Raw genomic sequence first — 16,924 nt, forward strand, 5'->3', positions numbered from 1 at the left:
ATAAAACCGTGAAATAAATCGAACTATTGATTAGCAATTTGGTATTATTAAAACATTGATTTCGATAAACACGTCGATTAATAGGCTACATAATGACTTGACGATAGACAGTCGTTTTAGTATAGCGCTCACGCCCATCAATGATTTGTATTATCATTCGTATGTTCGCAGTTGGTTGTTGCATGCATCAAGCATGAGTTGACGTCGTGCTCAACCTTTTGTTTTTAGACTTTCTTCCTATTCAATAACAGCTTCCTCTAGGTCTACTCTCCCGCTTGTTTACGTTACAGCCGCCTACTTAAGGGATATGTTACTCATAAAAAAACAGCGTGCCAGGCAGTCAGTAATGCAGACTTAAGTCGTGTGTTGTTTATATCCTGAAATGAACCCTGTCAACCAGCCCGATCCTTATTACAGTATTTCCACTAGTCCCGTTCTTTGTGCGCACGCCCGTCCCACTCTGCGCATGGGGTGCGCGCTCTTGGCAACGGCAGCGGGACGCGTGCATAGTGTCTCTCGGTTTCGCCTGCTCGCGCCGCTCCAACCTTTCCCCCAGTTTCAGCGCGCCGGGTTCAGCGGGTTTACTCTGACACCACTGACTCCTGCGGCACGCCCCCCAACAGCCACGCACCCCGATGTGACCAATGGGAGTGCGATCACGTACTGATCACGCAGCGCCCTTCCCCCGATTGGCCCGAATCCGCTACACCTTTGTTTTTGATTGGTAACATGTTACCACCCGCCAGACTGCTCTGAATTTTGTTTCTGTGTTTTTTTTCTCCTCTCTCGTCGCCTCGTTTGATTCACTCAGCTGAAGCCAGTCTCCGATATTAGAAGAGGCTCGCGGCTTATTATTGACCAGCCTCTTCTGTAGTTTGTATTAATACCTCTGTATGCCCACTTTAACGGCGCAAAGTAGCCTTCTACACCATTTAGGTCCTGTGAGGTAAGTGGATTAAACTGACTATTTTGTACGTTTTGTGTTCCCTCTATATTGAATTAAGTTGTAAACGGTGTGATAGCAGAGAAACTGTCTGTTTTTATTTAAACAATGATGCATAATTGGCAAACTATAGAGAGACAGTGAAATATGTTCTAGACGCGCTTTTTAACACGAAAATTGTATTTTTGGGTTGGTGCTGCCAGTTTATTTAAGGTCACATATTTATTGCACCAAACTGGAGATCAGCGGGGGGAATCCGAGCGTACTATCAAGTCCAAACAGTTGCATCATTGAAACACTGTGTTAAAGTTGGTTTGTAGAATACTGTTTTGCAAAAGCAACGTAAAAAACGTTGCTCAATATGCGGACACACGTTTTACTATGATGTGGTTCTGTAATGTAAGAGTGATGACAAGTGTTGTAGAATGCTTCACATGCCAGAAACCAAAACTGCTTGCTGACATTTTGTAATGTGTTTTGTATATATGAATATGGAAAATAATATATTTTAATGAAATCTATAGAATAGATATTGGTATAGATGGATACAATATCTGGTATTTGGTCTATTGTTTGTCCTATTTTGGTATGGCTTCATTAACACAATTGCCATCAGCATTGTTTAATCGCGATAGAGATGGATGTGTTGTAGAACAGATTGACTTTGTTTTCCCAACTACTTCCTGGTGCGAGCTTCTGCGCTCGTGCGCCAGTCTATGCATGTTAATTGTGTGCGCGTGAGTGTGAGTGCCTTCCTGCGTGCGTGCGTCCCGAGTTGGCGCGCTCGTGTGTGTGTGTGTTAGCGCGAGGTACGGGAGGCGGTTTCGGTGATCTGGCACGCAGCTTTCGTGTCTATTCTTGGGTGATGGGAGGTTCCCTCTCCCACCAAGTCCAACGCTATGCGAGACACTGGGTGTACCCGCGGTCTCATGGCACTACTGCAGTAAGGGCCCCTCTCGAGGTCTCCCTCTGGCTCTCTCTCCCCCCCGCCCCCTCTCTGGGCTTCGCCCCGTACAGCTGAGCATTCACCAGATGCCAGCCAACTTAACGGTGTGTGGAGGTTGGAAGCTTTTGTTCCCCTCACACGCCCCGGCCGCTGCTGCTTACCAGGGACTTTACCTCAGATAGCCTTTCCTCAATCCCCCCCCCCCTCTATAGCCCAGCCCAGCACGGTTGTTTATTGGCATCCACGAGTCTGGACCAACCACACCGATGCCGTCACTGCAATAAAATGACATCCCAACCCAACACCCCCCCCCCCAATCCCCCAATCCCCGTAAGGCTATTACATGGGAGTATACTAAAGTTAGTTCTTCTTTTTCTCTCCCTCCTGTTCTCGCTCCTTGAACAGACAGTATTGGGCATGGTATATCGACCAGACCAGGTGCAGTTAAGCTGCATGCTTAACAGGGGTGGTTGATGTGTGGACAGGCGAACAGTTCAGCTGGGTGTGTGAACAACAGGAGTCTTGAGGGCTTGGCCGTCACCATGATGGTGGAGTGTGCTACGGTACACAATGTACTTTCATGACATGTAATAGGTGGCTCTGATTGGTACCTCACGTAATCCCAGATCAATATCCGGTGTGAGTAGATTTGTGCCTTTATGGGCTTTTAGGCTTCGGAAACCTGTAGTAAGCCATTGTTTGCCTCCCTCTATCATTCTGTGTCCTCAAATGAACCAGAATCAAACCAGTGTGGAGGGAATATAGAGGGCTTTGTTAGGGCTGTCTGCTGCCATCTGCAGCCAGACTTTGGGGATTTCTCTCTGAGCAAGGAAATGGCTTCTCGTATTTTTTAATAAGTCGAATAAGTTGTTTCACCTGTTGAGGTCCGGACTCTTGTTATTTTTTTCGGTTTTCATCAAGGGTTGTTTGTTACTTTGGGCGGATTGTATGACGACAAGGATCTGGATCCATCTCCACTGACACGGTGGTGCAGTGGAAGTCACACGCCGATGGCAGCCACCTGGTTCTGAGTTCAGGCGCTGTCCAAGCTACGGGGGCCGTTCTGTGTGGAGTTGGCGTGTTTGCTCTCTGTGTTCACAAACTTTCTCCCTTGGGAGAAGTGGTTTCCTTTTTTTTTCTTTGCCAAAGTCACGCCTGTTAGGGGACTCAGCAGGATCTGAACCTGAAACTCGATCGAGGCCTTCCCTGTGTAAATAAAGGGAGGGTATTCTAGTGTCTAGGGTGTTCCAATCCCAGCTAAGATAAGTCCAGGGTTCCAACCCCCAAAATCCTAAACAGGATGCCCCCTTGAACAAGATGACCCCTACCGGCTCATTGATGCATCAGAGAATCACTGTCAGTCCCTTAAACCTGTCTGCATGATTACAGAATAGTGAAGGAATAGAAAAAGGAAAGGAAAGAACCCTTCTCCAATCCGATTTGGGCTAACGTGTGATGTCATCGTGTGTCTCCCCCCCAGGCTGATCTGATGCACCAGCGGGCGGTTCTGACCATGGAGCAGGCTCGGTGGGTGGCCCGGCCCACCGGCTGCAGCGGCACGGTGGAGTACCATGACCTGGAGGCAGCCGAGGCCCTGGTCAGCATGAGCTTCTGGGGTCAAGGGTCACACAAGCCGCGCCCGCTGACCCCCACCTCAGACTCGTGCGACTCCATCCATTTGCAACCGGAAGCGGCAGACACTCCAAAAGACCTTGTTGCACTTTCCACCCTGGTAAGGGAAGTCGCTGTCATAGAGCCACCAGGCGCTTTCCATTCATGCATATGAATGGCACCCCCTCTGGTGAAACAGGGGGCACTACAGTAGCATTGTTTCTGATTGGATCAGTCTAAATTACTCATTTGAACCATTCAGAAAACAGCAAGTACTTAACTTTGTTTGTTATCCCCTGGATTGATTTGAGCGTTTGTGTATCTTATGGAGCTATAACCACATAGAAACTGTGAGTCACACTCTCTATCTTCGGTGTCATTCTCTCTTCTAGTGTATGACTCCACCTCACAGTCCGAGCTTCTCCGAGACCTCCACCACAAACACAACCACTATCCTCAACACCGCCACCACCTCCTGCTCCTCTGTGAGCAGTACCGTCGCCAGGCCAGTGCTGCCCAGGCCCCGGGTCTCCTCTGGCCCCCTCCATCGCACCGGCCTCCCTCAGGCGGGTCTGGTCCGGGGGCCTTGTCCCGGCGGCACCCTGATATCGGAGCCCTTTGAGTTGGGTTCAGAGGAGGGGCCGGCCATGACCCGTGGAAGGGCCATGGTCACCAGCGTCATCCGACACACCGCAGATCGCTCCTTGCCCGGCCACAGAACGGCCCCTGCCTCTTCTCCCTGCCAGCAGCCGGGGGGCCCCACGCAGCGGACCCTCTGCCCCACGGGGCCCGCCCCACAGCCACAGCTCCAGATCTTCCAGATCAAAGAGGATACGGCCAGGGGTCCGTGCGCCATGGACACCTCGGATGGCTCTCTTCCTTCGTCTCCTGAGAGCCCCTCCTCCTCCTCCTCCTCTTCCTCCTCCTCTGTGGTTTCCCTGGTTCACTCGCCCCCCTCAGCGTCTTCCTACCAGCCCTCCCCCTCCCCCCCATCCGCGCTCCCCAGTTCCCCGGTCCTGTGCCAGGTGTACCCGGTGAGGGGGAGGTCCGGGATGATCTCGGCCTTCGTTCAGGCTCCAGTGCAGGTTCAAGCCCCGGGGGGGCCCAAGCCCATCCTGCCCCAGTCGTCTCCCTCCTTCTCTCAGCAGCTCCTGGTGGGCTCCTCGGTCACCCAGGGCACCGTGATGTTCGTGGTGCCCCAGAGCTCAGTGTCGCAGGCCCCCCAGGGCGCACAGCAGGTCATGACCCTGGGCAACACCAAGCTCCTCCCCCTGGCGCCAGCTCCTGTTTACATGGCGACGGGGCAGAACGGCGGCCCGTCGCAGGCCGACTTTTCCCGCCGGCGGAACTACGTGTGTAACTTCCCCGGGTGCAAGAAGACGTACTTCAAGAGTTCCCACCTCAAGGCTCACCTCCGAACCCACACTGGTGAGTGGCCTCGCAACAGATTTCAATGATCTCTTTTTTTATTTATACTATCTACTTATGCATTATTTATTAATTTACACAATTGCATGAACATATATTATTCATAAGAGATCGGTCAATACATTTTCCATAAAGTTCAAAGTCCAAGGCTTCAACGGTTATTTTTAGCTGGCATATTAAAAGGCATCCCATTTAAAATTTGAATTGACCACTGTTTCGGCCCCTTGAGGAGTGTGTCTTTATCATCATATTGTTAACGACGACATGTTTCTTCTTCAGGTGAAAAACCCTTCAGCTGCCACTGGGAGGGCTGCGACAAAAAGTTTGCACGTTCTGACGAACTCTCCCGGCACCGGCGGACGCACACCGGAGAGAAGAAGTTTGTGTGCAATGTGTGCGAGCGGCGCTTTATGCGCAGCGACCACCTGACGAAACACGCCCGCCGCCACATCACTACCAAGAGGGCGTCGTCGTGGCCAACCGAAACGCGTGACCTCAACAAAATGCCGCTGCCCAAGACCCAGGCCAGGACCTCTCCGCATCCTGTCGGCGTTCTGGTGCCCAGCACAAACTAACTCAAAAAACATATAAAGACTATAAGGCGACCAGGTGGGGGATACTGGTAAAGATCCACCCGGGCCTGGCTATTGTCTGTAAATCTTCTCCAGCTGTATCCATCAGCTATAGGACCCAGCCACCCATTGGCCCGTACTATTTTATATAACTGATATCACAACTGGCAGTTGAAGGATCAGGAATAGGAAAAGTGTTTGGACGGCGGGAAGGCAGTTTAGCTTGCTCAGGACATTTTTTTTCTCTCACCAACCACATGGAGAACAAGGACACATACAGACCAGGCTGCTATGAGTCATGGACAATTCAGACAAAACTGACATTGCACTGGATTTTTTTGTATTATGCTTGTTTTGTACTCTTTACATACAGGTAATCATGTTTACTCAATGTTTGTCATGTTTAGCAAATGTATGCACTCTTGTTTTTGCCAAAGCCTCTGTATTGTGCTTTTATTAGCCAAATGTTTTTCTTTTTTTGCTATTGTAAATAATGTACATGTATTGATATCTATATGAATGTTATGTGTATTCCATTCTGCATTTATTGATAGTACATTAATTATTTTATTGATATTTTAAAAATATCAGTGGACAGTATTCCATCTTGATTTATACAATATTATTTAATAAACTTTTGTTAAAAGTGCTGTTTTTGATAGTTTAATTTGGCCTATAGTGTTGCCAGTAAGAAAATACCTCATATTAAATGTTATTCTTAATAACATCTTTTATCAAAATAATCCCATTTCTGAATACTTGCCTGTAAGCAATGTTTAAGAATATGGCTTTTGTAATAAAATGCACCACTAAATCTGTCTTGTTGTTGAGCGACTCTTTTTCACTAAACTTTATATCAATGTCCTCACCAATCAAACTATTTATCGAGGGCTTTTCATGCAAAACAGCAATGGTAAGTGCTTGGCAAGAGAAATTACAGCTAGAAATTGTTTAGGATATAAATGTATCTTTATCGAAGATTTAGGATTTGAGAGCCACAATATAACCAAGACAACACATTATTTGATCATAAGAAAACTATAGTAATACAACGGTAGGCTTGTATTTTAAGATAAATACAATGTATAAATAAAATCGGTTAAAGATATTCACCGATTAAAAACTGAAAACCTCTAAATCCTTATTGTTCGGTCCAGGCTTATCGCGAATTTGAAGAGCAGCCCCCTCCAGCCTCGCTGGTATTGCCACACCACCCAGTAACAAAGCTCAACGAATGGCATCAAGCGTTGAGGGGGTGTGACCAATGGGATGCGACGACGATGAGCTGGGAGATCTGTTCACGTCAACGGCTGACTAAGCACCCGCCCATTTGCCTTACTGACCGACATTCAACCACGGTAAAAAAAATTGTCGCTGTAGCGCAATGAAATATCTAGCTCCTTTGCTACAGCACCGCTTAGTGGCTGAAAATGATAACGCAGTATATTTACACGCATGGCTCAGTTGGAAAATAAAAATCCACAGGTTTATTATTAAAAAAAGTAATTGCCTGAAATAGTTATTCAATGTTACTCAAACGCACACAATAGATGTTCCTTTGATTGATCTGAATAACAAAGCTATTAGGCCTAAGGGAAAACATTCTAAAACAATGCATTTCATTTGACAGCACAGCTCATTATAAAAGCAGTTGGAAAGAGATGACGCGCGTTAGACAGAATAATTATTACTAGGATATTAAGCCCAAAACTTAAGGACTATTAATAGCCACAAGTTTAACAGCCTTGTTTTCCCTGCAAAGCAAAAGGCCAAAATACAAAAACAGACTTAAATGCAGTTCTTTGTTAAAATCCAAATCTGCGGCTGTCATCTGTTAGAAGTGTGGTTTAAAATGCGCTATTAACAATATGTGTAAACTGTAAAGCACTGCTTAACAGTGCCTCACATCCAAACTCTCGATATACATTTTCGATAACGTCATCCTGAAAAGGGTTTGCTTGAACGTTGCATTGCTCGACTCCTCCTGGCCACTGGGTGTCCCCTCCTCTCTCTCTGCAGAAACAGAGAAGCGCGCTTTAGACCCCGGAACTGGAATAGGACTGCAGCGAACAATAACAGTTGCTACTAAATAATACCTTAAGGGGGTAATTGTTAGGCTGATATAGTTTATATCTGATCAGCGTGACAGAATAACTCAATCGCTTGTATTCAAACGTAACATGCAAGGGACAATTGGGATACTTTGGATGGCTTTATTAAGAAACTGCAAGCCAATCTGTTAGCTGTCTTAACAGTGGCAAACCCGACTTGGCTTCTCTTGAAAATGCTAAATTCGATTTGAAATAAGGATTCAGATGCTCATGTACGATGTGAATGAGTTGTTGTTCGATGTGACGAGACGTCAAGTAAATAAAGGCACATTATTGCAAAATCTAAAGAGAGCGAGACGGCGGGAAAAGCATTGTTTGCAAATACCACGATTTAGACATGTCAATGCCCATCAACATACAAGTTTATTTAGTGACTATATATGAAATAACTACCAGCTGTTTAGGCAAATGAAAAACGATGTTATTTAACGAATAGGTTGAAAAATGCTGAAATTAATTTCTCAAACAGTTGTCATATTAGACGAAGGTGGTCCAGTTGAGGTCTTTTATATTATCTTAGGTTTTATTGTCTACATTTAAAGACTTGCATAAGGGCGCGTTTTACTGTTTCATAACACTTTTTTTCGGTTTTGTAACCACTTGGCGCTAACAAAGCATTTGAATCTCCCGCGGTGTACGCTTTCGCTAAAGGCTTTCAACGAAAATGATTGGCTGACGCGGTCCGGATCCTGGTCGTCATTGGGTTAGCGCCAATCTCCCTATAAATACAGGCAAAGAACCCGAGTGTTGTGCTCATTCAATCCTTTGCATTCTATCCGGTGTGTCTGTCTAATGTACCTATTTTACATAGCAAAGGTTTAGTTAGAGTTTTAAACTTGTGTAATTTTATTATTTTATATTCATTTTTAAGAAGTCAGTCCATCAAACTAGTAACCATGCTTACCGCACGCTCTCCACTTTCCAAGAGGGACGAAAACATTATGTCCTCCGGGATAAACAGCATTTCTCTACAGGACAAGGAAAACACGGTAAGCTCAAATAATGTCCAAGAAACCCGTAAAAGTAATGGGTGATAAGCAAAACTCTGCAGACGCGACAGTGACTCAATTGGCTCATCTTAAGCTGAAAAGTAATCAGAAATGGAGCCTGACTACTGAAATTTGCTCACCATTTTCTGCCATAACTGGTATATCTGGATAATGACCATCGTTGTGTTTTGTATTTGCCTTTCAGCCCCCAAGTCTGAACAGCACCCGTATCCTGGCTTCCAGGACCGCGCGTAAAATATTCGACGACGCTGAGGTGAGTCTTCTTTCTAAAGCGATGTTAATCTAAAACTATCCGTAATTAGTTACGTGTACATTATATTCACCTTTCGAGCATTAAACCGCTCATTTGACATTGCGTGTTCGCCATTCCGGCGCGAAGTCTAACAATGCACCGCTGTATCTGGCAATGGTAAAGTGACCCCATTGTATACAACGCACGATAATACAAGTATCCATGTTAACTTGAGCTTTACAATATTCTTAAACTGCAATTATAGTAAACGTACGACAGTGTGTACCGGCTTAATGGTGAATACAAAGTATCAATCCATAACTCATCTTTCTGTGCGCGTATAGCCCAAAAAGCCGGTGAAGAGTAACGCAGACGAGCCTCTCCTGAGGGACAACCCCAGACGCTTCGTCATTTTCCCCATCCAGTACCATGATATCTGGCAAATGTACAAGAAAGCGGAGGCCTCTTTCTGGACGGCCGAAGAGGTAACTTATGCGTGTGGTACACAGATGGCATGGCGTTTATTGCATGTTTTTTTTTTTTTTTATTAATACTACCGATTTTTTTAATTATCGTCTATCATACTTACATACAGAACTATTTTTTTATTTCATTTTAATTTATTCCAGGTCGATCTGTCGAAGGACCTGCAGCACTGGGAGTCGCTGAAAGACGAGGAGAAGTATTTTGTCTCCCACGTCCTGGCCTTCTTCGCGGCCAGCGATGGCATAGTCAATGAGAACTTGGTAAGCCACGCAACATTTAAATGAACAATAAACTTTATTATTCATCGGCCACCGTTTTAAACTAAGCCAGCTACGAATTATTGCCACGTGTGACGGTCTGACCGGTTCGTCTCTATTTTGTGACCACTAGGTGGAGCGCTTCAGCCAGGAAGTTCAGGTGACCGAGGCCCGCTGCTTCTACGGTTTCCAGATAGCCATGGAGAACATCCACTCTGAGATGTACAGCCTGCTCATAGATACCTACATCAAGGACTCCACTCAGAGGTGGGGTGTAACAAATGTTAAATCGTAATGTCCCACTATATTGAGCTACGTGTATCTAAAGGCAACTTTCTCTCAGGGATTACCTTTTCAATGCTATCGAGACACTACCCTGTGTTAAGAGGAAGGCAGACTGGGCCCTGAATTGGATCGGAAACAAGGAGGCAGAGTTTGGTAAGCATCGATTTCTTGACACTATTCATTACACCACACTAAAGCTAAGGCTGCTGGACCACATTACTGATCATGTTTGTTCATCTAGGTGAGCGAGTGGTCGCTTTTGCTGCTGTGGAAGGAATCTTCTTCTCTGGCTCCTTCGCCTCCATCTTCTGGCTGAAGAAGAGGGGGCTTATGCCCGGTCTGACCTTCTCCAATGAGCTCATCAGCAGGGACGAGGTGAGGACCTCACTTGAGTTGGATATCTTCTAGGAAGAGCCTTCAGGCTAGTAGCATTAGTGTGTGTCTATGTCTTTGCTGTCATGGTTGCACAAGAACATTAAACTCGAGTCGAACTGGCTAATTCTGCCTCTCAAAAGCGGAAGGGCATTCTTCAGCCAACTCAAGATGATTTTGTTAATATTGTACTTTGTTCTCAGGGACTTCACTGCGACTTCGCCTGCTTGATGTTCAAACATCTGGTAAACAAGCCTTCTGAGAAGACTGTTTCCAACCTCATCATGGATGCAGTAGCTATTGAGCAGGTTTGTTTGTTTTTGAAATAAGTAAAGTAAAAAATAGTGATCAAGACAGGCTTTGCCATGATGAGACGCGCAGGGGTACGGACCCCAGCCAGTAATGGGGGCTGGGTGCTGGCCTGGGTCCTCTGTTGGCGGGCATGTGGCCCACTGGCAGGGGATGGGTCAGCACGATACAGACGCTGGTCTGAGCAAAGCCGGGTCAGAGAACTTCATGCGGCTAAATATCAACTTTGAACATGGCATGTTAGTCATTTGGCTTGAATAATAAAGCTCCCTTATCACAAACTAATACCAATTATGTTTTCAGGAGTTCCTGACAGTGGCTCTGCCAGTGAAGCTGATTGGGATGAACTGTGACATGATGAAGCAGTACATTGAGTTTGTGGCGGACAGACTGATGTTGGAGCTTGGATTCAACAAGGTAGAGTCCACAGGCCATTGGCGCTGTGTGGTGTATGTTAATCATGCCAAATATTCCGCTAGTTTTCAAGTCTTCCTCATTTAACGTGTCAGAAAAACGCGCACCATAACTGTTTTGGTTCAGCTGTCAACAACTACCATGTGCAACTTCATGAGCTGTATCTGAATTCACTGCAAGATCAAATGAACACAAATCGACTGAAGTTGTAAGTCTGCATAAGCTAGAAACAAGGGTGAAGGCTTTGCCATGATGAGACGCGCAGGGGTACGGACCCCAGCCAGTAATGGGGGCTGGGTGCTGGCCTGGGTCCTCTGTCGGCGGGCATGTGGCCTACTGGCAGGGGATGGGTCAGCACGATACAGACGCTGGTCTGAGCAAAGCCGGGTCAGAGAACTAGTGAACATGTGTCCAATGTAGAGTTTCTGGGTAATCACGTATGTGACATTTTCAAACGGTGCTTAACTTTAGCTATGTATTGACATAAGCAAATGTGGGGATATGTAAACCTGATTAGCTTGTGGCTGAAACGTTGCTGTTTTTGTCACTCAGATCTACAAGGTGGAGAACCCCTTCGACTTCATGGAGAACATCTCCCTGGAGGGGAAGACCAACTTCTTCGAGAAGCGTGTGGGAGAGTACCAAAGGATGGGTGTCATGTCGGGTGCAACGGACAACACTTTCAGACTAGACGCTGACTTCTAGGAAGCCCCGGAACAGAAATATTGACTTTTTGTGTGGGAGTCTTGGGTCCACTGTACTTGAAATGGAGCCCATAACATCAGTTATGTTGGTGCACTTTATGTGATACTTTTTGAGCTTCTGCAAGCTGGTGGTTGTATGACATGAACGGCTGCTCTTGGGGCAGAAGGCTAGTCGTGGTCCCTTGAACTCTATTTTACAGATCGGACCTCATGGCTGTGACAGGTTAAACTTACTCTTGCCACTTGCAGCTACTACCCATAATTCTCCCCTAGTAAACCAGTTTTAAAGATGAATTAACTTGTGCATTACTTTAGTGTTTTATTTTAAATTGTGATTTCTTGCTGTACAGTTTTATATTTATAAAGTTGGTCCAATTTTAACTTTTGCATGGTCATATTTTTAACATATTGCATCACTAATGTGAGATTATGCCACCAATTATGTTTGACAAAGGTACTACCCTCAAGCTCACTTTCTAGTCCCATGCCATTGGCTGGCTCCTGAGACCAGTTTCATTCAACTAGAAATGTCTTGCATAAATATCCAAACATTACCAACAACCCCAAGTTCATGCTTACAGGTTCTGGGTAATCACTTCTAGGGCTTGTTTAGTTAAAAGTTAAATTTGTCCTCCAATGAATGCACACTATTCAATGCACCGAACAATCTGGTCTTTGGGGAATCATGCCCCTTCCAGTAGAGCCCATGGGACCTATGAGATCGAAAAAATGTGTGGTTTCAATGGAGAGAAATTATCTTCTGGTCCCAGTCTTTATGTCCCGGATTACACATGTTTGTGGATTCAAAATAGTTTTTCATGCCAACAGTTTGACCGTTTATTGTGCAATTGCTCAGTTAAAGTGAGGCCGCTTTGTGAACTACAGCCCCTCGCTGCTCTCGACGCGAATGATATACGTCACCACCATTCTGGTACATGGCGATCTCTCTGCTCCACTTCACCGCTTTTTTCCAAGCGGAGGATAACAGCATCAAAAGGGGTGAAAACCATTGTAAGTCGGGGCATGTAGATTTTCAGTTATGAGGATGGGGAGATTGTCGGGCTTGTCCACGCCAGTCGCAGGGAGCGTGACGTCACATACGAGACGTGTAGTCTTTCTCATTGTGTTTTCTATACAGCCTTTAACTGAACAATTGCACAATAAACGGTCAAACTCTTTAGGTGAATAATTATTATTTTGACCCACACAAAACATGTGTAATCCAAGGCACTTAATGACTGGGATCAGAAAATAATAAATTTCTTTCCATTGACTCCCATTTTAATTTTCCTCGCCCAGAGGTCCCATGAGGGGCCTACCGGAAGGGGTGTACTTACGAGCTCTATACACCTGCCTACGCGGAAGTAAAATCCGTTCATTGCTTGCGATTTTAGAAAATAACTTTCCTATTTTTTCTAAGAGGACGTCAGACTCGGCATCACAAAGCTCTTAAAAGAGACATATTATGGCATTTTCACAACAAGTAAACAATAGTATTTGAGTTCCAGAAAACATGTTTTTGAAGGTGTTTGCTGGATATAGCTTTTAGGAAAAAATATCACGCCTACCGCTATTCCCCTCTTCAGAATGCGCTGTTTCTGGTGTCTGTAGCTTTAATGCAAATGAGCTGCTGCCCATTGACCAATAAGCTGTCAGACTGCAGCATGGAGGAGAAGGGATTGTTTTTTATTTTATTTTATTTTTATTTTTTTTCACTTTTATTCAACATTAGTGCAAGTTAACTCACAATAGGAACAAACACATTACTGCTTCAATAGAATACACTTAGAGCAGTTGAAATAAAAGTAAAATTAAAATAAACATCTCAAAATAAAGACAAAAATAAATTAAATATAAAATAGAATAAACATTGATTTCATAAGGGGGATTCAAATAATTTTTAGTTATTCATTTCATTGGGAAAATTCTTTAAATTATTATATAGTTTCTGTGCCTTTATTTCTGTTACAAGTTTTAGTGATTTCATGTACAATTTAAATTCATTCATGAAGACAATAAATTTGGGGGATGACTTCATAACTATTCTTGTGGGTGAAAAATTTAGCTAGACAAAGAATTAAATCGCAACAGAGTTCATCATATTTGTTTTGTAAGATCATACCGAAAGTGACATCATCACGAGAGATAGCAGCTGGAAATGATACTATTTTTTGTTTGATCCAATTGTGGATGTCAACCCAGAATGTTTGTATTATATCACATGAGAAGAAGACATGGTCCGTTGTTTCAATGTCTTTTTCACAAAATGTGCATAAATTGTCACCGATATTAAAGCGTAGTCTAAGTAATTCTTTAGAAGGATAAATGTTGTTCATAATTTTAAAGTGTGTTTCTTTTGTTTTGGGGGGTATAGGAAATTTTAGGTACATTGTTCTTAGTTTATCAATTGATTTATTATCAAATTTATGTAGGATATTATTTTTGTTTTGTTTGCCGGGGAACAATGTTTTATTGAGGCAGTTCCTTATAAAATGATTGTTACATTTTTTGTCTAGGATTAAAATCCCCTGTACTGACAATGGGCCCAGTTGTGGTATTATAGGTTGGTGGGCCAATATATTTTTTGTTAGAAATACAAATCCATGAGGAAGTGCTTTTCGTAATTTAATAAAGTCTGTTTTGGATGGGTTGAATTTATGTTTAGTGCAAAATTGTTGATAATCTAAGAGATTACCATTGGTATCCATTAAGTCAACCACAGACCATATATTCCTCTCATACCATTCCTGATAAAATAATGATTTATTTCGGTATAAAACATATCTATTATTCCAAAGCATAGTAGTGTGTGGTGAAAAGTTATGCACATATAACATTTTCCAATATAATAGAATTTGTTTATGAAACAGGAGAAGGGATTGTTGCCGTTTGCGGACTCCTGGAGCTCTATATCTATATAATATAATATAAGATAACAATAACAGTATTATACATGGGTATTTATATTATATCTAATATCACGGCCCCACATATAAAACAAGGCATTGATAACTTTGTAAGTGTACAGATTGTTTATTAAAAAGGACATTTTATACACACAATACCATCAGTAGTTCACCCGTCGACGCCATCTTATTTTTAAGACTCGATAAATAGATTGGCAAACACAGAGCTTGCGTGTTGTTGACGGATGTCACAATCTCTGTGTTCGTCAATCTACTTATCGAGTCTCAAAAACAAGATGGCGTCGACGAGATGGCGTACAAAGCAAGCCCCCAGGAACAATGCACGCTTCCGCAATCCACCAGTGCTCAGCGGCCAAGCCTGGTATTGCAGCTGTTTAAGCGGGCTGTGGACGGGTCCCTCGATTCAAGGGGCCCAGAAGTAGATATCTCTGTTCACTCCAATACAAGTGGGGAACAGCAATGTGTCCCCGCAAAAAATGTCTGGATAGTTATCTTTATGCCATGTACTAAAAAAAAGTAAGTTTTCTCTTTTCAAAACGCCACCTCAAGCGTTTTATTAGCCGTTTTATGTTATTATTTTTTGCTGGAGAAGTAGGGGTGGGCAGCTGAAAGGAGTCGTAGTGAAACAAATGTTGTTTCGGCCTGGCATTCGAGAGGGCCTAGTGCACGACTCCGTTAACTTCTCGTGTCCGAGGTTTTTCCTTTTACTTAACATGAATGACGTTGATGGTTTTTAGTCACTGTGGTGACCTTTAATCACTAAAAGTGTTTTAGTGGTAAAGGGATTTTTAGACTGGTTCAGCTGCTGCTCAATGACTCTCACGTTCCTCTGCTTGTGATCATTGCGATTCACCATGTATTGATCCATTTATTCAAAAGATCCAAAGACAAAGAACGGGTGCGTTACGGTATCATTTTCATAATATTGTTAATAGCCTAATAAACATTTCAGTTGCGTTAGTATTTAATTTTTCATTTGCTTGTGTAGCTGTGTGCCAGTTAACAATGTGGTGTATTACAATTATTTATGTGGGTATGCTATTCCAACCTCGTTGCTGATCGATATGCAACCATTTATTTGTATATAAATTATTGACTGCATTTTTTATAAATAGTTGGAAGAAATCTGTTTCTTAAGCAATAACATTGAATTGTATTTTTTTCTAGGCCTACATACATTTACTATGTTGTTGGTGTTATATGGAGCAATCTTTCATATTTATGAAGTAAACTTATACTTCCATGGTCGGTAAACAATGCGACTGCGATCGCTCCGACCTCCCGCTTATGATGCTACAATGCTTACAATGCTAGAAAACAATGAATATTTCTGCATCCGGGACGTCATGAACTAGGGCGTGGCTAGGCTCCCATGATGCGTAAGCAAATCTCTCCTTGATGTTGCCCTGCACATTGAGCAGTTTTCATAGGAATGAATGGGCGCCATTTTGGAATCCGCTGTCCATTCTATAATATGTCCATTGTACAAAGTTATCAATACCTTGTTTTATATGTTAAGACCCTTATTATACTACCAAAGAAGTGTCGGGCAACTTCTAGCCTTTTAAGTGGTTTAAAATAGCGATTTAGTTTTTACCATAACACATGCCCCTATCGTTCCAAGTTTATAGCGTTTTAATAGAATCGGCTAAAAACAGCCAACTGAAGAATGTGTACATGCTTTTTTGCTCCAAAACGAACATTCCAACTCGTTATCATACCAAACATATCCCAAATCCATTTTACACCGGATTTCTCCTTTAAGTAGCCTATGGACAATTATATGGCTATATAGACAATATATTTTTGATGATTGTTCTCCTTTTTTGATATTTTTTCACCTATTTGTTTTATCTGTGAAGTGACCTTGGGTGTCCTGAAAGACATTTTAAATCAAATGTATTATTATTATTATTATTATTATTACTTGTCTTGTTGGTTATATTGATATTGATCTTAAGAAAAATAATAAACAGTGCTGATTTTCCTTGCATTTTGGAGAAGACAGGTGTTATCTGAAACCTTATTCTCTTTTGGGTTACATCGTTTGTGTAGAGCTACACTTTGTGTGTTCTCTGCTTTCCATTTTAATTTTGGAGTAAAGAAGTGTATGCAGGGTTTAAAGGGAACGTTTTTCTTTCTCATCTCCAACCTTTACTTCCGCGTAGATTAGCTTTACCTGCCTATCCACCATTCTATGGGGTCAGAACAGTCTCATTAATAATGAATGCACAGAGGAAAAAAAATTACAGACTGAATGGTATGGGGTCAGATAAGTGTCATTAATAATGAATGCACAGAGAAGGATTCACAAATG

General features: G+C 43.3%; 2 protein-coding genes across 2 annotated transcripts; both read left to right on the plus strand.

The window, feature by feature from the left end:
• The first annotated feature begins 806 nt into the window (after positions 1-806).
• Positions 807-6,146, plus strand: klf11a (Kruppel like factor 11a). The gene is made up of 4 exons (XM_079753944.1): positions 807-946; positions 3,370-3,621; positions 3,893-4,928; positions 5,208-6,146. The coding sequence occupies exons 2-4, from the start codon at positions 3,379-3,381 to the stop codon at positions 5,501-5,503; spliced, it is 1,575 nt and encodes a 524-aa protein (XP_079610070.1). The 5' UTR covers positions 807-946; positions 3,370-3,378; the 3' UTR covers positions 5,504-6,146.
• A 2,226-nt stretch (positions 6,147-8,372) lies between these two features.
• LOC307087730 (ribonucleoside-diphosphate reductase subunit M2-like) lies at positions 8,373-12,079 on the plus strand. Its single transcript, XM_079753364.1, has 10 exons — positions 8,373-8,600; positions 8,806-8,874; positions 9,198-9,338; positions 9,483-9,599; positions 9,730-9,863; positions 9,940-10,034; positions 10,123-10,256; positions 10,457-10,561; positions 10,866-10,979; positions 11,529-12,079. The coding sequence occupies exons 1-10, from the start codon at positions 8,508-8,510 to the stop codon at positions 11,679-11,681; spliced, it is 1,155 nt and encodes a 384-aa protein (XP_079609490.1). The 5' UTR covers positions 8,373-8,507; the 3' UTR covers positions 11,682-12,079.
• The last annotated feature ends 4,845 nt before the right edge of the window (positions 12,080-16,924 follow it).

This window comes from Pollachius pollachius (assembly GCF_949987615.1).
Source record: "Pollachius pollachius genome assembly, chromosome: 16".
Taxonomy (NCBI): domain Eukaryota; kingdom Metazoa; phylum Chordata; class Actinopteri; order Gadiformes; family Gadidae; genus Pollachius; species Pollachius pollachius.

Coding starts and splice junctions, on each gene's coding strand:
- klf11a (XM_079753944.1), top strand. CDS start 3,379: ATGCACCAGCGGGCGGTTCTGACCATGGAGCAGGCTCGGTGGGTGGCC. Junction 3,622..3,892: donor TTGTTGCACTTTCCACCCTG/GTAAGGGAAGTC, acceptor TCTCTCTTCTAG/TGTATGACTCCACCTCACAG. Junction 4,929..5,207: donor TCACCTCCGAACCCACACTG/GTGAGTGGCCTC, acceptor TTTCTTCTTCAG/GTGAAAAACCCTTCAGCTGC.
- LOC307087730 (XM_079753364.1), top strand. CDS start 8,508: ATGCTTACCGCACGCTCTCCACTTTCCAAGAGGGACGAAAACATTATG. Junction 9,600..9,729: donor GCATAGTCAATGAGAACTTG/GTAAGCCACGCA, acceptor TGTGACCACTAG/GTGGAGCGCTTCAGCCAGGA. Junction 10,257..10,456: donor AGCTCATCAGCAGGGACGAG/GTGAGGACCTCA, acceptor CTTTGTTCTCAG/GGACTTCACTGCGACTTCGC.